This window comes from Nicotiana tabacum, chromosome 5 (assembly GCF_000715075.1).
Source record: "Nicotiana tabacum cultivar K326 chromosome 5, ASM71507v2, whole genome shotgun sequence".
Taxonomy (NCBI): domain Eukaryota; kingdom Viridiplantae; phylum Streptophyta; class Magnoliopsida; order Solanales; family Solanaceae; genus Nicotiana; species Nicotiana tabacum.
The window spans coordinates 11,070,758-11,093,672 of NC_134084.1; the positions used below are offsets into that span (position 1 = coordinate 11,070,758).

Sequence of the window (22,915 nt, forward strand, 5' to 3'; positions counted from 1 at the left end):
TTTTATAATTGGTTCATCGTAAAAAAAGAATATGTTTTGATTTCTTTTTAATGAGAAACTTTTATTACAGCAACAATAACAGCAACCTAGTGGGGTCCCACAAATGGGGATACACGGATCTTACCTTTACCCTAAGGAGGTAGAGAGACTGTTTTCGAAAGACCCTCGGCTCGAAAGAAAATGAGAAATTTTTATTATCACACAAATATTATATTTATGTTTTAAATATTTTATAGTCACATATATTATGATATTATTTAACATTACAAATATCGAAATTATTTATTTATTTTTTAAATTTTATGTCAAGTTATATTATGATGAACGATGTAAAATGAAAGGATTTACATAGAGAAAAAATAAAACAAAAAGGAAAAATAAAAAGCAAAGACAAAAGAATATGTGACTTATAAAAAGAGTGAATTTAGATTCCCAAAGGAGGAATTTAAATGTGCCATATGTCTGATTTCAGGCCAATTACCTTAAACTTCTTCTGTGTCCAACCAAAAAGTTAAAACTCTAAATTTGGTATTCAAAAATTTTTGAAACTAAAATTTGGACTAGATTTTGTAATCAGTTTTGAGTCAGAGCCAAAAAGTAAATTGAATTTTGCCCTTATAATTTTTGGCCACGCTCTGGTCTGGCCATGCTTCCACTGTGGGGAAGGATGTTTATTAGGCAAAATGTGATTCCTTTACAGCACTTGTCCTTTTCCGCTTTTACAGTTCACTTTTTTCTAGGCTATTTCTAGTTTGGTTATAAAGATAATGGATAATAAAATAAAAAATTTAAAATTGAAAATAAATGTGCGATTATTTTAGGAAATTTTACCACCTATAGAATATGTTAGTACCTATTTATATTAAATAAATATCATTTTAAAATATTACATCATATAAATACCTTTTATAGTTTATAGCAAAAAATCTAAATATAGTTTCATCCTACAATTAAGGCACCATATATGCTACAAAATAGTTTTCTCTCATTTTTTATATTTTCTCTCACCTAATTAGCGTATATCTCCTCTGACCAGCTTTTCTCTCTCTTCTTCCATACACTTTACCCTCTTCTCCCACAAACCTACGTTTCATAAATCTTCTCCCACCCTAAATCTCTATTTCTCCGCCATTGTCACCTCTACTCTCTTCTCCCACATCGTTACTCAAATTCTTTGTCCTCTCTGTATTTTCACAGCATAATCAATCTTTATTATTATTTGGCATACAAAAACAGATCTATAAAATAACAAATTTCAGCAAGAAAAACGGAAGAAATATAGAGATAGAGAAAGTAGAGGAGAAAGAAATCTAACTGTCCATCTCAACGATAGGTTTTCAACCTTGATTTTGTCGAAAGCCATGTTTACAGATGAAAGAGGTGAAACTGTAGCAACATTCATTTATATAGTTTAGATGTATTAAAAAGTTGTGATTATTCTCTTGTATTCAGTTTTAATCAGTTGTAATTAACTATTTTATTCAGTAGTAGTTAGTTGTATTCAAGTGTTTTATACAACTGTATTCAGTTGTATTCAGTTGTAGTTTGTTATATTCAACTATTTTATTCAGCAGAAGTTAGTTGTATTTTGTTGCATTCAAGAGTTTTATTCAGCTGTATTCAATTGTATTTTATTGTATTCAATAGAAAAAAAGGAGAAGAGAATTGAGAAGTTCGATCAGATGTGTTGCTCTGGTTTTTCCTTCTTTTCACGTTTTTGAGTTGCTTTCTTTGAGCAAAATACAAATTAGTGTGTACTCGTTTTAGTTATTTGAGTTAAATTAGGAGACTATCATGTGATTTGATTTCCTTCCGTTTTTAACAAGTTTAAGTTCCCAGAATTTGCGCAAAAAAGTTACTGTATTTCACTGAAATTTTGCTTGAATACTGTTAAATACAACTGAAATTTCGCTTGAATACAGTTAAATACAGATAACACTTAGCTGGATTTCCCGTTTTTACGCCTATTTTTTTCTTGTATTAATGAATACAACCGTTTAAATACATGAAATACATTGTATAAAAACATAAAAGATATCTATATAGCGTAATATAGCAAAAAGTATCTATAAATGGCTAATTAGGACTAAAAGATGGTGCTTTGTGAAAAATTCTCATTATTTTATCTCGTTGTTGGTTAAATCCTGGAATTATTTACACTGCGAGCCCGTTTGGAAATAACAATTCTTTTCCTTTTTTCTAATTTTTTTATACTTTTTTTCGAAATCAGCGGTTGTTCATAAAATTTTCAATTTTTACTTGAAGATGCATTTTGGAAATTTTTAAAAATTTGAAAAACTACAAAAAACTATTTTTTCTAAATTTCACTCAAATCACTCACAAAACTTCAAAAACAACCCAAAATTCTATTCATATTTATACACAACTCTAAATTTCAAATACCATTTTTACTTGAAAATTTTTTCACCTTTTTTGAAATTTTACAATTCTTTATGTCCAAACGCCTACTATATAATTAGCAAATTTTTTTGCCATACTTAACATGGGATAGCAATACGAGGATTACCAATTTCAAGATAAAAATAACAAAAAACAAAAACACTCTTCTCGAATGCTCTTCTACTAAAGTTATTTAAAATTCTATTTCCTATTAGAAATGAAAATTTATCCAAGTTTTATCTAATGTAAATCGAAATACATATTTTATATAATATCATGTATATCTCATTTATGGTTCTATAAACCGAACATATGCGTGTGTATTTGCTAAAAAATTCCATCATTATTTTTTATTCACACATTATAATCCAGTATAACTTATACACAAATTAAACAACTCCTAATTGACCAACAAGGGTTGTGGTGGAGTGGTAAGCACTCTTTCATCCTTAATCAATGGTCTCGAGTTCGAGCACTAGGTATAAAGTCGCGTTTGTTAGGGAGCATTTTACCTCCCAGTGTAGGACTTTCCAGTGCGAATCCGGATTTAGTCGAGCCCTGATGCGGATATCGAACACGTGGCGGGAAACCGAAAAACAACCCCTAATTGAATAAAGTTTCAAGTGAACATAGTGTGATAGTTACACAAAAAAAAAAAAAAAACTTGCATGCATTTAGGATTCTGCATCAAACAAATGAATGCATAATACGTGTCTTTCAAACCCACATAGGGGTCGTTTGGTAGGGCGTATAAGAATAATGCTAAATAAGGTGCATTAATAATGCAGGAGTTAGTAATGCATGAGTTAGTAATGCAAACATTAGTTATACAGAAATTATTTCTTATGCATTGTTTGGTGTGGTGTATTAAAAATTAAAATGCATTGCATAATTTTTAAGAAATTTAATTGTTTACAAAAATGCCCTCCATATTCTTTAACTTAAGAGACTTTAAGGATAATTTTGTCTTTAACCATGCTAATGCATGCATTAATAGCCCTTGTATAGCTAATGCCATGGTTTTCTATGCATTAGCTATACATAGGATAATACCAGATATAGTGTATAACTAATGCTTATATTAGTTATACATAGGTTGAAAAAATGTACCAAACAAAGCATTACTAATACACAAAGCTAATGCATGCATTAATTTCTATAACACACTCTACCAAACGACCTCTTAATAACATGGTTAAGTGTTACGTATTCTCATTTTTTTAATTTCTAAGGTTAGATTAATTAATTTAGCATAAATATCAAACGTAAACAAATATTTATCTTACACTCAAGGGGGTTAATTTCATATATGATCCTTGGACTTTATCATATTATAATAAAGTCAAAAGATTTTTTTTTGGGTCACATTAGAGTAATTAAACTTATTCATTAGTGGGAACGATTCTATTACCCATTTTAAACTATTATAAAGATAATTTCACAAATCTTTCTTGAGGCTTTTATAATTTTATATATTACATGAATCTCCCTTCTTCGATATTTAATATAATAAAAGTGAAAGCATATTTAGGATTTAAAACTTGTAAATTCAAATTTCAAAATTCTTTGACACGCAATCTAATTTAATAGATCGTCATCTATTATTTATAGTTATCTAGTGAATTTTTTAATTATACAAATTACTGAATCAAATGAATTAATAACTTATACACTAATCCGTCCTAAACAAAACTATTATATAACTTAAAAATGGAGAATATCTAGTGCACAAATTCAAATTCCAATAATCTTATAATCATCTTCACCTCCCCAAGTAGAACTTCCGATGCAAATTCGATTTAAAAGAGTGAAAAATAAAATAAAAATGAAAATACGGGCAGGATCAGCTGAAGTAAAAGTAGTCAACAAATGACACATGTGCAATAGATGCCACAATGAAATAAAAGAAAAGGGTGCACTACTCAAAATTCATTTTTTTTTAATTCGGTGTTCGATAACCATTTTGAAGTCCGACTAATTTAGATTTACCTAGGAAAAATCCAAAATTTAACATCTCCATTTGGTGCGAATAGATTTCCCCAGGGCTGTTCATTCGGATAGGATATCCGAAATCCAAACCGATCCATTCAATTTCAGATTTCGGATTGGATCGGATTTTAGAATGTGTTTATTAAAATTTCGGATTGCGGATTGTTATATTTTAATCCGATCCGAGCTATCCGAAACTATTAGTACTTCCTTTACATCTTCCTCCCCACTTGTGGGACCACACTGAGTTGTTGTTGTTCCATAATTGCATAAACATAATTTTTTCTTAATGTATTGATTCTTCTACAAAGAAAGTATACATATTAGTTTGCAACTTTGAGGCATAATAATACCATCCGAAATCCGATCCGATCCAAACTTTAAAATACAATCCAATATAATTCGGATCGAATTCGAATTGTATTTTCTAAAATCCGAATTCGAAATATACTAAATCAGATCCGATCCGTGCACGACACTAAATTCAACATCTCCATTTGGTGCGAATAGATTCCGCCTCTCCCCTTTCTCTGTTTCGTTACCGTTACATACTCCCATTAATTTTCACTACTTTCACTTTCACCCCCAAAACTTATTTTATTTACCTATGTAACCTTAACAGTACTCCTTTTTAGCTAAACAATTTGACCTATTTCCTCTGTTCTCTTCTGTAACACAACCCTTACTTAGCAATGCCAGTAATGGCTGCTACTGAAGAGAAAAATTCTGCACCAACTTTTACCAGAAAATTTCCAGATGAAAAAGAATCATCATCTTCATCACCAAATCCAGATGCATTGGCTCTGTCGTTTCCTCGAAACGACGAGCCAGTGCCATTGGAAGTTTTTTACCCATCTGAGGATGAAGAAGGTAGCACCTTAAGAAAGAGATCTTCTGGATTTACTACAAATAAGTTCAGTACTAGTGACACAGAGAAAGTGTTGAATAATGGCAAAAGTGTGAATTCGGGCAAATCAGAGGGTAAGAAAGGTACAAAGAGAATAAGGCTGTGTTTGGATGAGCAGATAATGCGCGAAATTAGAAAGCCTCCGCGATTTAATACCCCTTTCCATGGAGCTAAATTAGAGCTGTTCGCATTTCCAGAACCGCAGAAGAGCGTCTCCGGCACAGGAGTCGCCGGGAAAAGACGGACATTGAGAGAATTGCAAGCTTTACTGACGCCGGAGAGCAAGAGCCACAGAGCGTCAGTTACACGCGCTTCCAGTAAAAGCGGTATGAAGAGAGGATTGCAGAGTTTGGTGACGCCAGAGATCAAGAAGAGCAGCGCGTCCAGGGAAAGTGTTTTAGTAAATGGAGCTAAATTAGAGCTAGCCCTGTCGCCGGAGCCACAAGAAAGCGCGTCAGGTACACGCGCCACCAGTAAATATGGTACAAGGAGAGAATTGAAGGCCTTGCTGACACTGGAGAGTAAGAACAGCGCTGGAAATGGTTCAGTGAATGTAGGTGAAAAATCCCGAGGATCTCGGAGAAAAGATACTGTTTCAGCTGAATCGCCAAAAACATCGGAGAAACTTTTGGCGGAGAGTAATTCGGTGGGAGAAAAGACTTTAAGGTCAAGAAAAATAGAAGGTTTTGATAATAATGATAATAATAATAAAGGATCTGATAAAAAGAGGAAAAATTCATCAGATTCAGTGGGAAAAAGTGGGAGGAAACAGAAAAGCAATGTCTGTTTTATTGGCGAGCCAATAGCTGCAGAGGAAGCTCAAGAGAGGTGGCAATGGCGTTACGACTTGAAGGTTGGTATACTTGTACATATTTTGGTTTTACTTTATTTTACTCATAGGCTCGAAATTCTATCAAATTCTATTTGATTTACTTGTTTCTAAACTTATTATTTGTACTTATTTAGTGAATTTCTTAACACATATATAGGGTATAAGCTAGAACTACTAGTTCGAATGAAGCCATACTTCTACACTACATCTGCCCCTGATTTTAATTTACTTTTATTTACTGAGGTAGTGTGGTATTTAGGCAAGTATGGGTGTATCTCGGCTAATCCACGGGTATATCTCCACTAATCCACGCGCAAGTCCACCATTATAGATATTGGATAAATCTGCTCGTGGATTAAATTTGCTCATGAATAGCTCAATTAATTGTGGCTTCAGGCTGTTAATCCTATAAGCAACTACTGAGCCATCCCATTGAGGATGATCTTAGTATATAGTGTTTTTTCTTAATTTCTTTTTTATTACACCGGGGAGGGGAAGGCGAAGGTGAAGGAGAGGGGAGCAGAATGGAGCAACGAAAATCAAACTCACGTATGTGTGGAAGACTTCCACCGATACCACTTTGATATAACCCTTGGCGGTGGTACATAGTGTTGGTTTTAGCTTTTCTTTTAGTCTCTTTGTTTTTCTTTTCTTATGGGTGAGTTAGATTTCTCATGGAGATGCTCTTATCACTTATCAGTACTTTAACCACTTTGTGGGACCAAGCTGCAACCCGTTTGCGTTAGCACAAGGAATTGAGGCCAAAATGCCTTAAAGTATCTAATTTTAATGAGATGGCAGGGATATTTTAGTGGACGAAAATTTGTTACCATTATCACAAAAAATATTTTAGTGAAAATAAAAATGAGTATATTGCTAACATACTTCAGGAAGGTAGTATGCTAGCAAAACTAGATATATATACATCACCTGCTCTCTCCCTCCCCCATTCTTTTTCCCTTTTCTTTCTCTTGGTTTGCCATGGATGGATGAATCTCAAACCACCTAGCAGTAAGTTCTGAAGTTTGATTGGTTGATTGAAACTCAAACAATAATTGCCGTAACTTTTTCCAGTAGTGGGAGGATTAAATAGTTGTAGTTTGATAATTGGATTCAGGAATCTAGCAGAATGGATTGGAGCGATCCACTTTGATAATGGTTAGTAAATTCCAAGATTTGCTCAGCAATTATTCGAATATGCGAACAATTGGCCTCATTTGATTATGAAATGGCGAGAGGAACAACCAGTGCACCCAAAGCATTTTTTGTGGTCGTAATTTTCCTCTTATTTGTTATAAAAAATTGGAGGAAAATAGGACCAGTTTAATGAGTTTCTTTGGGGAAGATTTAAGATAAATTTAATGTATTACCAATACATGAGATATGGACTAGTTTATGCGAATATAGAGAATGAAGAAGAAATGGAGTAGTTCCTCCTTCACTGAGGCCCGAGGGAGGATGGAAACACAAGAGAGAGGAAAGAGGACCTGGGATTTAGACTTTGACGTAAAAGGACAAAAAAGTCATCACCACTAATGAACATAATAGATGAATGTAAGGTGTGTATGTGTGTGTCTATATGTATATGTATATTTAGGTTAACATTGTACCCATTTTCTCATTCTCCAAAGTACCCTTACAAGCACATTATAATCTCTTTAATAATGAGGATATTTTCATCTTTCCCCCCAACATTTTAATACTCCTTGGCTACTTCCCCATCCAATTTTCTTGCCTTTTTCTCCGGCGAGCTGTGAACCCCTTCCCATTTCATTTGCCGGCGAGATCTTTCTCTCCATTGCTCTCTTAGGTTAACTATAAAATCGTTTAGCTCCTCTATCCTTTTGTTTTTGGTTTTTTTTGTTTCTGATAAATTTTTTTGTGCTAGTTTTGCCAAGTCCCAGTTTGGTTTCACCCACCGGACTTCTGACCTCACCTTGTTTTCACTTGAAGAAATTTTATTCATCATTTTTCCAAAAGCAAAGGACATTGAGAATTAAAAGAAAAAGAAAACAATTTCCCAGAACATCTGTCAATGATTCTCTTGCAATCTTTACTCCTGTGTCTAGAGAAAAAAATTACAGCAACATTCATGATGGGGTTCTTTAGTGTTAACTCAGACAATTTCTTTTCTCTGTTATCAATGCAATTGTTGTGAATTGAAGTTTTGGTTGAATGATGGAGGGAGCAATGGGGATCTCGTGCCGAAGAACGGGGAAGAGGTGGACTAATTGGAGAGAAAACTAGAGTCGGGTTTAGTTATTCAGACATAGGGTAGTTGTCACGACCCAATTCCCCGAACCCGGTCGTGATGACGCCTCTCGTGAAGACAAGGCCAGCCAGACCAAAATAGACCACCTCTTTTAAACAGTTAAATACCATAAGTAGTTCTAAAACGTGATATAATAACCATAATTTGGGGAATTAACGATAACAACAGAAGAAACCATTCCGACACAGCCCAAACTGGGGTGTCACAAGTCATGAGCAACTAATATTTCCGGATACCAGTCTACTAGATACGAAATCCGTTACAGAAGTTCAAGAACATGAAAATAGTAAGATAAGGGAGGCACGGGGGCTGCGGGCGCCAACAACTACCTCGTAGTCTCCGAAAACGCTGCCTGCACTAGGAGGATCAGCACTCAGAAATGGACTCTGCGCCGCCTGAATCTGCACACACGGTGCAGGGAGTAATGTGAGTACTCCGACTCAGTGAGTAATAATCATAAATAATGGCTGAAAGCAAGAAAAACACATAAAAGCACAAAACAATTCTATATCAAGCAGTAAAATCACTTAAGGCAGTAAATCCATGAAGAAATCAAATGAAGTTCCTTTAAACCAAGTAAAACAGGCAATTTAGCAAGTGAATAACAAGTAGAAATCCGCCCCTCAGGCATATTAACAATCACTCAGAACAGTATCAGCCCCTCGGGCTCACTCTCGGTACAGTATCAGCCCCTCGGGCTCACTCTCAAATCATGATGGGTACCCGCGCTCACTGTGGGGGTGCAGACTCCGGAGGGGCCCCTTACGGCCCAAACGCAATATCAAGCCATCTCGTGGCAATAAAAAGTATCTCAGGCCCTCGGCCTCATATCACTCAGCATATCCTCACATATGGCCCTCGCCTCACTCAGTCCGAAAATCATCACAAGCCCCTCGGGCATTAGTAAAACAGTAGTTCTCAGCCCAAAACATCATTTAGAAATATCATTTAAGTTCAAATACGAATAAAAGTGGCTGAGTTTGTAAAACAGTAAATAACAACAGGACTGAGTTCAAGCAAAATAAGTCAAACAGTGAGGAATTAGTGATAAAAATCCTTGGAGGGTTCAAATAGTTGGCACGAAGCCCAAATATGGCAATCAACCCAAATCATGACGATAACAAATAAGTTTCAATCAAATACGCGGTAAAATCATCAATCGGGACGGACCAAGTCAAAATTCCCAGTAGTAAAAGACCCCACGCTCATCACCCAACGCGTGTCTCACCTCAATACAGCACTACGATGTGCAATCCGGGGTTTCAAACCCTCAGGACATCATTTACAATCATTACTCACCTCGAACTGGCTAATTCTCTAGCTCGCGACGCCTTTGCCCTTCGAATTGGCCTCCACGCGCGTCGAATCTATCCAAAATCAGAACGAATACGTCACAATATGCTAAGGGAACAAAGCCCAAGCGAAAACAATCGAATTATCACAAAATTCAAGAAATTGGTCAAACGCGACTCCCGGGCCTACATCTCGAAATTTGACAAAATTCACAAAACTAGAATCCTTATACTCTCACGAGTCTATCTATACGAAATTATCCAATTCCGATACCATTTGGTCTTTCAAATCATCATTTTATATTTTTGAAAGATTTCACAATTTTCTTCCCAAATTCCATCCCAAATCACGGATTAAATGATGAATTCAATGATAGATTCATATACTCTAGCCAAATCTGAGTTAGAATCACTTACCCCAATGAATTTCTTGAAAAACCTTCGAAAAATCGCCAAAATCCGAGCTCTCTAGGTCAAAATGTCAAATAAAACCCAAAACCTTGTATTTATAGAGTACCCCACAGATTTGCACCTCCGCGGGCCGCACAAAATCGACCGCGGTCCGCGTAAAACCAGCGGGGTCCGCGCAAAAACGACCGCGGCCGTGCAGGTCTTGCTCTGCAGGGAAAGGCTTTAGTATTTTGGCCATAACTTTCGCTACAGATGTCCAAATTGCGATATCTTTACCTTTCTGGAAACTAGACACGAAGGGCTACAACTTTCGTTTTTGAATCATCTTAAAATTCCTTGTAGATCAAATGATATGAGCTTCCGAAGTAGGACCAGCGGAATGTTCTTCACCGCGGCCGCACAACACCTACCGCGGCCGTACTTCATTTTGTGCGGTCCGCACAGCACATACCGCGGCCGCACTTCATTTTGTGCGGACTGCATGGGTGAGTTCCGAGGCCTGCAACCCTTCTGGACCTGTTACAGCTACGATTTTCGGCCTAAAACATCCCGAAACCTACCCGGAACCTACCCGGAACTTCAAACCAATTGTACCAACACATCCCATGACATCGTTCAAACTTGTTCAAAACTTCGGAACGCTCACAACAACATCAATCACCAATTTAACATAGGATTCAAGCCTAAGAACTCTTAAATTATGCTTTCGATCAAAAAGTCTATCAAATCTCGTCCGAATGACCTAAAATTTTTCACACACATCCCAAATGACACAACGAAGCTATTGTCACTCTCGGAATTCCATTCCGACCCCTTTATCAAAATCTCGCCTATCAACTGGAACCGCCAAAATATCAATTTCGCCAATTTAAGCCCAAATCTTCTCTACAACTCCAAAACCCATTCCGATCGCGCTCCCAAGTCACAAATGACCTCCCGAAGCTAACTGAACCATCGGAACTCACTTCCGAGCCTTCTAACACATAAGTTAACATCCGGTTGACTTTTCCAACTTAAGCCTTCTTAAAAGAGACTAAGTGTCTCATTTCTTACCAAATCCTCTCCGAACTCGATCTAATCAACCCGATCACATAAAACACGGATAACGAAGCGTAAAGAAGCTAAAGTAGGGGAAAACGGAGCGGTAACTCATGAGACGACTGGCCGGATCGTCACAGTAGTTTGGTAGTGAGGTGACTGAATTTTTATCTGAAATCTCAAGCAAATTTTGAGGTGGTTACATGCATTATAAATTTTTAAAAAAGAAGCATTAGAGGAGCACACACAATTTATGTACATATATTTTTATCAAAGTAAAATGGGGTCTATGACTCACCGTGACCAACTTCTTGAAACTATCACCTCATAGTAGTTATAGCTTTTTTCAATTGCCTTCAACAACAACAACAACAACATACTCAGTGATATCCCGCAAGTGGGGTCTGGGAGGGTGTGGTGTACGCATACCTTATCTCTACCTTTGTGGATTAGAGAGACTGTTCCCGATAGACCCTCGACTCAAGAAAAGTATTTTTTTAGAACAAGTTTGGCAATACAAGAGTACAAAAGCTATGATGAAAATACCGTCGATCAGAAAAGTAATGACAGGAAGAAAAAAAATAGTAAAGCTAACCAAAGTAAAAAAGACACATCATTAGTCATAAAATTGAAGGGTATGATAAAAGATATCATAATAACAGTAATATTGGTAAGGAGAAGAGGGAGCACTGAAGGTGCTCTAAACTAGAATCATGCTCCCCTACATAAAGGAGAGAAATCGATCGACTACCTACTAACCTTCTACCCTAATCGCCTGACTTACTACTAACCTTCTACCTTAATCCTTGGCCTCCATGTTTCTCAGTGAGCTGAAGATGTGTCATGTCCTGTCTAATCACCTCTTTCCAATTCTTTCTTGGTTTACCTCTACATCTCTTTAGACCTATCACTGCCAACCTCTCGCACCTCCTCACTGAGATATTTGCATTCCTCCTCTTCATATGCTTGAACAATCTCAACCTCGCTTCCTGCATCTTGTCCACCACTGAGACCACTCCTATTATTTGTGAAAAGGTGCTCTCCGTTCCTTAAGGGATACATCTATTCTTTGTGAAAAATATATTATCCAATCCTTAAAGGATACAAGGAAAGGTGCCAAGGTTCTCTCACGGCAGAGCTTGCACAACACGAGGCTTCGTGAGCGAGGTCCCTAGGCAAGCCGCACAAGGCAGAAAAGTCCAAGGCCCACGCTAAGAAAAGATCGGCGCTGAAATTTCAATCAAACTTGTTGATAACTCAAATAAAATATCCTCAAACCAAACCAATAAGAATGTTTAAACTTGTTGTGAGAACATTTTAATGCTTAATCTATTGAATACACCAGCTAAATGCCTAAATCACAAAAGTGTGCTAGCTAGAAAAGGGAAAAGTGGGATAAAAGATAATCTAAATAAACACAAGATATTTAATTGGGTTATTCCACTTTCAGAACTATCTTCATAAATCCATAGATGAAATAACTTGCTTGTGGTGATCTATTTTGTGGTTGGGATTCCGAATACCAATATATGCACATAATTTGGCCTTTGCTTGCATATGTAAAAAAGAAGGATAGGTGGACCTCTTGAACCCCTCAAGGTTTTGGTCTAGTTTTATAAGAGTGAAACACGAGGTGTATTGGTTAAGTGCACGTCATGAGTCAAAAGCTTGCTACTTAAATGTTGAAAGGTAGAGTAGTAGGTCCACTATCCATTGAGTTTCGAACCATGTGCCACTGACACTCAGATTTCTTGGTGGACCTCTCAATCCTGGTTCTTTATATGATGAAGTGCATAGAAACTTCGCCGAAAAGTATAAGATTATGTAGAATGCATAAGTAATTGGCTTTAGGATTTCATAAGCCAAAGAAGTCGAATGATCACCAGAATCTTCTATTAACTCATGTAAGCTAAATATTATTTATTCGTCATTTTTAATTGATTATGTTGTGCTCTCAAGGGATTAGCTGGACTACTTTGAAAATCTAACCAACTTTTAGTATGCAGAAGGATAGGTCCACCTCTCAATCCTGGTTCTTTATAGGAAGGATGTGCGTAGAAATTTTAGTGCAAAGGATAAGATTATATAGGATACATAAGTAGTTGGCTCTAGGACTTGCCAAAGAAGCTGAATAATTACTGGAACCTTCTACCATCTCCTATAAGCTAACTATTATTTATTTGCCAATTTAATTTATTGTGTTGTGTTCTCAGTGATTTAGCTGAGCCATTTTGGATATCTAAGCAATAACTTAGTTCTTTGTCTGGCATACACGTCACTAAACTTTACTCTTTCTGAATATACATGTACATTGGCAATTGCAGGGTCAAAAAACGAAGCGTCAAGGCGGGAAATTAAAGTGAGTGATACCATATGAACTTGTCCTTTCCGGTGGTAAAAATGTTGCCCTTTTCTACCTTTTTTGGTCTTGTAGCACGTCTTCACTCCTTAATGTTATGCTTTCTCATTATTGTAGCGCTGGTGAAGAAGATGCAATCATATTAAATGTGGAATGCCATTATGCTCAAGCTAAGGTTGCTGGTTTCACTTTCAATATCGGAGATTGTGCATATGTGAAGGTAGTTATTAGCTATCTCTCCGTATATCTTCTTCCTTTTGTGAGACTTTCATTGTGACCTATATTTTAGATTATGGTGGTGCTGATAAGAATTGGTTGAATTCTATGACCATCTAAAAGCTTAAACCGTCGGAGAAGGAACACTTCTATTTATTTGTTTTAGGTTTGTAACATGGCCCTTCACATGTAAGCCTATTCTTTTTTTTTTTTTGCTAAGCACACGAAAATATTTTTTCGATGGGTACAATGAGACTTGTTCCAGAACTCTTGCCTACTCTGCCACTATGTTGAATTGTGTAACTATCTCCTCTAAAAGTAAAACCTATTAGAGTGGAGACATGCGTTTTCCTGTTTAGGTTTACAGCAACATCAAAGCTTTCTTTGTAACCACTTTGACAACATTAGGCATGCTCAATTTCTTTAGAAAGTTGATGAGCAATTCCTTCAGGGTGAAGGCAGGAAAAACCATATTGGCAGGATCTTGGAGTTTTTCAAGACATCAGAGGGTGAAGATTATTTCAGGGTACAATGGTTTTTCAGAGCTGAAGATACGGTTTGTATTTTTGATTAGAGTGTTTTCTTTCACTTAGTGTATTGTATTTGAAGCCCTATTTTCTGATTTATTCGTTTGGACATTCTCTCTGCATAATTCTTTCAGGTGTTGAAAGGTGCTGCTTCTTTCCATGACACAAAGCGCATATTCTACTCTACTTTAGAGAATGATAATCCACTAGATTGCATTGTTTCTAAAGTCAATGTGGTAGAACGACCAGCCAGCGTATGCTCCATCCTGATATTCTTTTCCTGTTGTTAAAATTGCTTAAGATTACTCTTGTTAGTCCCATTGTTCACTATTATTGACTACTGTGCTGTTTCTTTTGTTTTTCTGCTCTTTCCTCTTAATATTTGTGGTTGAGGATTGCTCCTTGAATCTTTTGCAATTTTGTTACTACTGCAGAATGGTTTGAATACAAAGGATGTTCCACCTGCTCACTTTTATTACGACATGGAATACTGTGTTGACTATTCCACATTCCGCACATTGGATAATGGTAAGTTATATTGATACAGATAATCTTGTACTGTCCTATGTGCTCAAACAACGTGAGAAAACATCTGATGACCTATACCTTCTGTAACAAGTCTTACTAAAATAGGCACCATTGGATGCTCACGACTTCCATTTGCAGTGTTTTTCAGGAACATGACCGTTCTATCAATTATTTTGCTTTTAAATTTTAACTTCCATAAGGAAATTTCTATTGACATGGATCTATTTTATACTTTTATTTTTTTGTTAAGGATGAGATGCGAGCTGCATAAGTGTCACTTTCTTCTGAGAATGATGAGTAAGAATGTATTAGATCACAATAAGTCAGATCGAGACGTTGTGTATATTTGGTCTTATTTTTTATATATTAGAAATGACATAAAATATCGAGAATGATAGCAGTAGTTGATCCAGAGTATGGATTCGCATTAGTTGATGCCATGTGGTGGCAAGTAAAATCAGGTAAACTCTTTATAATTTAAGGGTTAATGGCATTGCTACTATTGTGCAAAAGGAGCATTCCAAAATGTCCATGAATGTCAAGTTTTTCTTGCTTAAGATGTTGGAGTTGTATCTTGAATGTGAAGGTACCTTTTGTAGCTTACTTGTTAGTGACATCAAAATTTTCTAACATCCTACTTTCCATCTGTATCAATGGCTTGTATCTTTATGATCCACCAATACAAGTTCATTTATTGTAGTTTTTGGTTAGTAGTTCATATGGTACCATGCTGTTATTATAAATGGACTTCTTGCCGCAGTTTGTAGCATAGCTTGTAATCGTACCTAACCCGTTTCTATTTTTTCTCTACCAATATTGGTTAAAACTTTGCTTTTCTTTTGGACTATCCAGTCAAGAGCTTGGTTATCCCTTCGTTAGTTGAAGCTTCATATAAGCCTATCACTACATATCCTCTGGAGGTATTGCCAAGTTGTGAACCTATGACAGCGAAGTTGTCATTATTGGATCTATACGCTGGTTGTGGTGGCATGTCTATGGGGTTGTGCCTTGGTGCCAAACTCTCTGGTCTTAAACTTGTGACGGTAATTAATAGAATTCTTATTCATATCTAATATCTTTTAAGTTATGCGTCTAAAATTTCTCTTTTTTATTCTAGAAATGGGCAGTTGATTTTAATAGGTCTGCCTGTGATAGCCTGAAACTGAATCATCCTCAGACACATGTAAGCTTTTATTTTGTGGCAGTCATGAGAGAGGTTATCAATGTGTTTGAGCTAATATTCAATCATAGTTAACATTTTTCTTAGGTTAGGAATGAAGCTGTTGAGGATTTTCTAGAGCTACTGAAAAGATGGGAGAAGCTAATTAAAACTTACGGCTGTAGTAACTTCAAAACAAGCTCAAATTGTGAGCTAGATGACGCAGATGAAGGTGAAAACAATGATAATTTCCAGGCTGGTTCTAAGGCATCTTCTGGAGAATATGAGGTATTAAGATTGGTTGACGTATGTTACGGGGATCCGAACAACAAAGGAAAATCTGGACTGCATTTTAAGGTATAAACATTTCTTTCATATATTGTTGGTTTTCATAGTTTAATCCTAGAGTTGAAAACCTTGAGTTGTTTAAAGAGAAGTGGATCCGAATTGAAGTTAATGTGTTAGGTGATAATCAGAAGCCATGAGATTTAACTGCTGGTGGAGTGAATTTTAATTCTTGACTTTCTCTATTGTTTATTTTGACTGTTTTAGACTACAAGCTTGATTGTTGATCTTAGCTTTGATATCACTGGTGATGCTTTCTTCTTGTGGGGTACTCTTATAGGTGCGGTGGAAAGGTTATGGTTCAAGTGAAGATACTTGGGAGCCAATTGAGAACTTGGAGTAAGTACTTGCTAAATATTGTTTCTTCCATACTTTACTAGTATCTTTCATTTTTGGCTGCTCGAAAAATTGGTTAGTTAATTTAGAAGCACTGTTTCTCATTCTGAATATCCAAGCTCTCAACACTCTCCTTTATCATATTTGGTTTTGGAAGAATCTTAGAAGTACTATCAGCTTCGAAATATAAAGAAACAGACCAGTTGATTTTCACACTGAATGTTCCCAAAAGTTGAATAAGAAAAAAAAAAAAAGGAGTTTCTGAGGTTAAGAAAATTCAGAAGATCTTAACATTTTGTTATGCATTTTCATCACATCCTCAATTTCATGTGCAATTCACTTATTTTTTCTCAGAAATTGCCAAGACAGCATAAAAGAATTTGTTAGAAGGGGGCAACAATTGAAAATTCTGCCTCTACCAGTAAGTTACTTCCTCAATTGCATTTGCAATGATTACCACTAAATGGCATTGGAATCATTATCCCTGTTTAATTTCCCGTCCTGATTAAATATATTTGCAGGGTGATGTTGATATGATATGTGGGGGTCCTCCTTGCCAAGGCATTAGTGGATACAATCGCCACAGAAATGTTGAGGACCCATTGTCTGATGAGAAAAATCGTCAAATTATTATTTTTATGGATGTCGTGGAATTCTTACGGCCTAAATATGTGTTGATGGAAAATGTGGCTGACATACTGAGGTTTGATAAAGCATCTCTTGGAAGATATGCTTTAAGTCGTTTGGTACATATGAGATACCAAGCAAGATTGGGAACTATGGCAGCTGGTTGTTATGGTCTCCCACAATTTCGATTGCGAGTGTTCTTTTGGGGTGCACTTCCGAGTGAGGTGAGTATATTCAGTAAACCTATAAAAAAAAGGTACATTAGCCTGTTGTCATCAGAATTACTGAATAAAAGGAATAGTTATTTCTAAAGGAATGGTTATTTCTTCTCTAAAAGAACAGTAAAGATCTTAAACTGGATTTGGTAGAAAATTCTCAATTCATGTTGATATACTAGGCCATAGTTGGTGATTACATCTATGCGATGTTCAAGTAATCTCAATTATTCTTTCTCTTGTTCAGAAATTGCCCCCATTTCCACTTCCTTCGCATGACGTGATTGTTAAATATTGGCCCTCGCCTGAATTTGAGGTATCCTTTACATTATCACTGCCTTTATTACCTGAGAACTTGTGTCATTCTTTCTACTTTCTGTAAGTCGGGCTTTTCATATTGATGCTGCATTTATTACATTTGATTTCCTTCTTGCAGCGGAATACTGTTGCTTATGATGAAGGACAACCACGCGGTGACCTTGAGGAAGCCCTTGTTCTTCGTGATGCTATATCTGATCTTCCAGCTGTATGATTGTTGTGTTTATTCGAGATCCTTTTTCATTTTAATAGATGTATCTATTTAGAAGTTTCTTTTTACTGGAATAATAGATGTACTCTTTTATAGGTTACAGGGCATGAAACTCGTGAAGAAATGCCATATGAGATGCCCGCGGAATCGGAGTTCCAGAAATACATAAGATTACCTAAACATGGTAATTTCTTTCAAACATTAGTGCTAAAGCCTTTTTTGTTGGACTTGGGCTATTTTCTCTTGTTGTTCTGTTTGCATTGATTTCTAATCAAAAGCTACAATTGTAATCTTGTGATCTGGTCTGAAAATTTTAGAAATAGAGTGACAAATGTTTACTTTGGTTAAGAGAAACTGTTCCTATCAGTAACAAGACCGAGCTGATTTCGCGTACCTTAAGAAACAAGTTCTAATGCATGCCTTGGTAATAACGACTCGTACCACCTCACGGATAAAGGCCTTTATTACCTGAGAAATGCGAAGGAAGAAGAATCATGTACAAGAAATTTAAAGTTCAACCATATGGGATATGTTAACTTGCTGCAACTAATTTGAATGGCTGTTGTTCTTCATATTACTTGCTCTCTAATTTTTTTCTAAGAACTTTTATTTGATTGTATTGGCTTCTAAATCAATTTTTTCTTATGTGTGTGTTTGTGTATGTATATTGCTCTTTCTGTCAAAGACTCAGCATTTTAAATTAACATTCTTCTGATGAGTAATTTGAAAACTGGGGGTGGCTAATTTTGGTTGGAAGTGTGAGGAAATGATTCAAACTGTTAGAACAAAGACTTAAGGAGTGGTCTAGAGAGAATTAAATATTAAGGCTTTGGGCACATGATGTGCATATGCAATGTTGAGACTCAGCATTTTAAATTAACGTTCCTCTGATGAGTAATTTGAAAACTGGGGGTGGCTAATTTTGGTGGAAGCGCGAGGAAATGATTCAAACTGTTAGAACAAAGACTTAAGGAGTGGTCTAGAGAGAATTAAATATTAAGGCTTTGGGCACATGATGTGAATATGCAATGTGGGTACGGTAAAATTTTAAAAGCTGAAATATTTAGCATCAAATTTTAGTATCTAAAGCAGTTGTCGATTTAGAACACACACAAACTAACAACATATTAGCTTTGTGGCCCTCGCAATTTATGGGGTGGTGTCCAATATGAGTTTCTTAGTACTCTACTTTCTATCTTGTTAAAAAGGGTGACTTCTTAAAGTTGTTTAAGTGAATATAAGATGATCAATGGTAATACAATTGCTTAAATATTTGGATAATCATATTATCTACATTTTATGGTGTAACAATGGTGCTTTAGGTACACTGCACACGTTAGTAAAATTTGCTACTTTGCATGCCAAAATCTAAATGCTTACACCATACTCTAGTATGATATGAGGAATTTGATTTTCACTACAAATTTCTCAAGGAATGTTCAGTTGAAATTTGAGGGGTAAGTGCAGAGATGAGCCATTCTCAGGAATGCTATTTACATATTAGCCAGTACTTTTTTTGTCTTGAAATTTTAAACTAAAAATCTCAACTTTAGGACAATCCAGAACACTTTTGTTCCGAAAAGTTGAACTGAAAAATTGAAATTCAGGACGCACCGGCGAATTCCTAAATAGAAGCACTTTATAGTGGCTACTTGGTGTCATTTCTACAAAAACATTTGAAATGCTTCCTGATTCACATTCCACATATCTCATGGTGTATGATAGAAGTTATGTTCAAGTAACCATAATCCGAAACTAAGAGAATTGATTAACAGTTGTTAAAAGCGTCTCATATTTGTTATGTAACGTGTTATAGTTTAAATGAAGAATAAATGAACGTCCAACTAATTATACCATAAGATGGTACATGGTCTGCTTACCTTTTTTTCATCCTTTGACCTCTTCACTTGGCATGAAAAGACTTACTCAAAAACTCCGATCAAATAAACTGATGTTCCCTCTCTCCCAGTTTATCTGACACTTTGGCTTCAAGATGTTTGTTTCTCTGATAGTATAAAAAAATATTATATAACCATTGTTGTTAGTAGATTTCATAATATAGTTTCTCAAATTTTAGTCTAATACTTAAAATTACTGGAATGAATTCAGTTTCATAATTTATTCATGCTAGTATCTATGAGCTGAATGCTTATCCTTTACATGTGGAAATGATTCCTTCTTACTCCTTCAGAGATAGTGGGGCGTTCATCAACTAGAGATACGGAAACAAAAGGTCCTGTTTTGTCTGATCATCGGCCTTGCCAACTAACAGAAGACGATTACTTACGAGTTTGTCTAGTCCCACATAAAAAGGTTTGACGGTGGTTGTGTTACTGAAAATAAGTTTTTCAGATGTTTGCCCCTTGTAACATATTTCCATTGTAGGGAGCGAACTTCAGGGACCTCCCTGGTGTAATTGTGGGAAAGGATAATGTGGCTCGTCGTGATACAGAAGATCCAAAGGTGCTACCAAATGGAAAGCCCATGGTAGGCTATTTGTTACTATTGTTCTGTTAAAAAGTACTGACTTTATTATGATGAATTTTGTAACTTATCGTAATAACGTGTCATTCTTGCTAATAGGAATCATTCTTGTGAAATGTAGGTTCCTGATTGTGCCTTCAATTTTGAACATGGAAAGTCTAAAAGGTAATGCATGTTTCCTTAGAAGCTTGTTATACTTTGTTGTTATATCTCCTTTTAATTGATAATATCCAATATATATACTAAATCCTTTTTGAATTTGTAGGCCATATGCAAGATTATGGTGGGATGAAACAGTAGCAACTTTAGTGACGTTTCCTAATCATCGTGCCCAGGTACTTTGTGGTGTTATTATAACAACAAAAAATCCAGTGTATTCCCAGAGGGTAATGTGTGCGCAGACCTTACCTCTACCTAATGAAGGTAGAGAGGCTGTTTTTAATAGACCCTCGGCTCAGAGAAGGTGAGAAGAAGAAGAACAAGAAAAAGAGGGAGAAGGAGAAGGAGAAGAAAAGAGGGAGAAGCAGAGGAAAAGGAAGAGAGAACAAAAAAAAGAATAAGTAGTACCAAATAGTAACAAGGAAATACGATAACTGAAGCGAACTAAACAACATGACGTAATATAAATCTAAGAATATGAAGGGCCATGAGTGTTACTAATACTACAAGTAAGAAAAGGAGAAACTATCAACTACTTACAACCCTTCTACCCTAATCCCCGACCTCCACACCTTCCTATCAAGGGTCATGTCCTTAGTAAGGTGGAGTAGCGCCATGTCCTGCCTAATCATCTCTCTCCAGTACTTCTTTGGCTACCTCGACCTCTTCTCAAGCCCGCCATGGTCAACCTCTCGCACCTCCTAACAGGAGCATCAATGTTTCTTCTCTTAACATGCCTGAACCATCTCAGCCTCGACTCCCGTATCTTGTCCTCCACGGAGGCCACTCCCACTTTGTCCCGAATTACTTCATTCCTAATTTTATCTCTCCTGGTAAAACCAATCATCCGTCTCAACATCCTCATCTCAGCTACTTTCATCTTCTGCACATGGGAGTTATTGACTGGCCAACACTCAGCCCCATACAACATAGTTGGTCGGACCACCACTAAAATTTACCCTCAAGTCTAGATGTTATTCTTACAATAAAATATGCAATATAGAACTTGTAGGCTTTTCTAAGCTTTCAATATTTTTCAGGCGGTCTTACACCCAGAGCAGGATCGTGTTCTTACTATACGAGAGTGTGCACGATTGCAAGGTTTTCCAGATTTCTATAGGTTTTCTGGCACTGCCAAGGAAAGGTATCTTGTTTTCTGATGAAAGTAATTTTATTAGCTTGTCAATTTCAGTAACTAATTAAAGATCTTAAGGCAATGAAAAGAAAACATATATAAATGCAGCCTTCGTCTCTATGAGAGAAATATCTCTGTGATTTTTATTATATTTGAACCCAATTTTTTGAGTTGTGTTACATAATCTTTCTCCTTTCACATCAAGACCAAAATACAAGAGAAATGTTCATATGGGAAAAGTAGCTACGTGGAAGGGGTGTTGCGAATTATACTAAATTGTTAATGCACTAACCTTAAATTGTGGAATGAACTTAGTTCATTGTTGTAATTTATCACATTATTGGATCTCATTGAAGTAATTACAGCCAAGATCTTCTCTTATATGTACATCACAAAGTGTTAAAGAGTCAACTGTATTTACCATTAAAATGAAAAAGTGGTAAAAAGTTAATCTTTAGCTATTGATTCCTCCCAACATATTTTGGTTTGATGTCATTCACATGATCACGAGTCAAAACTACTCAAGTTATTCCTTATGTCTTTTACCTTTACAAGCAGTTTTTCATAGTTTTTCAATTTGGTATAGGTATTGCCAAGTTGGGAATGCTGTAGCAGTTCCTGTTGGGCGAGCGCTCGGGTATGCACTTGGACTTGCCTTCCAGAGGCTAACTGGAGATGAGCCTCTTATTAAATTGCCACCAAATTTCTCATTCTTAAAGCCTCCAATTGATGACATTGTTGTCTTGCAAAATTGAGTGCACATTCATCATATTCTTTCTTCATTCGCGAATTCGGAGCTACTATTGATCCATGAGTACACCATTCTATTACTTGTAATTTGAACTGCCATTCATCGGAATGAATACAAATAGCTGGTCCCAACTAGATTGGGATTGGGATTAGACTCTTAGTTGATTGACTGATTATTGATCAATGAACTACTAAAACCTCTTTATATGATCCTGTTTTCTTATCTTTATAACTTCTCCTTTTTATACACAGCTCATTTTTGGTATTTGCAGTCTTAGTTATCTCTTATCCCAAATTTCTCGAATACTTAAAAATATATGAAGTCTTAAAATTCCTATTATTGTAGAAAGCTTGATATTCAAGGTCCATTTGCCCCATACAAAATTTTCTGGTTACAGATTATGT

At 36.1% G+C, this 22,915-nt stretch overlaps 1 protein-coding gene across 2 annotated transcripts; it reads left to right on the plus strand.

Moving 5' to 3' along the window:
• The first annotated feature begins 4,969 nt into the window (after positions 1 to 4,969).
• On the plus strand, positions 4,970 to 22,742 carry LOC107762306 (DNA (cytosine-5)-methyltransferase CMT2). Of its 2 annotated transcripts, none has more exons than XM_075253337.1 (21): positions 4,970 to 6,149; positions 13,466 to 13,500; positions 13,618 to 13,720; positions 14,144 to 14,272; positions 14,378 to 14,497; positions 14,678 to 14,771; positions 15,624 to 15,814; positions 15,889 to 15,954; positions 16,039 to 16,287; positions 16,556 to 16,614; positions 16,966 to 17,032; positions 17,133 to 17,462; positions 17,701 to 17,769; positions 17,890 to 17,979; positions 18,079 to 18,166; positions 20,174 to 20,295; positions 20,368 to 20,469; positions 20,588 to 20,631; positions 20,732 to 20,801; positions 21,666 to 21,769; positions 22,347 to 22,742. In XM_075253337.1, the coding sequence occupies exons 1-21, from the start codon at positions 5,082 to 5,084 to the stop codon at positions 22,513 to 22,515; spliced, it is 3,369 nt and encodes a 1,122-aa protein (XP_075109438.1). In that variant the 5' UTR covers positions 4,970 to 5,081; the 3' UTR covers positions 22,516 to 22,742. The 2 variants fall into 2 exon arrangements, with proteins under 2 accessions (XP_075109438.1, XP_016436138.1); XM_016580652.2 differs by having other exon boundaries at positions 4,972 to 6,149; positions 14,168 to 14,272.
• The last annotated feature ends 173 nt before the right edge of the window (positions 22,743 to 22,915 follow it).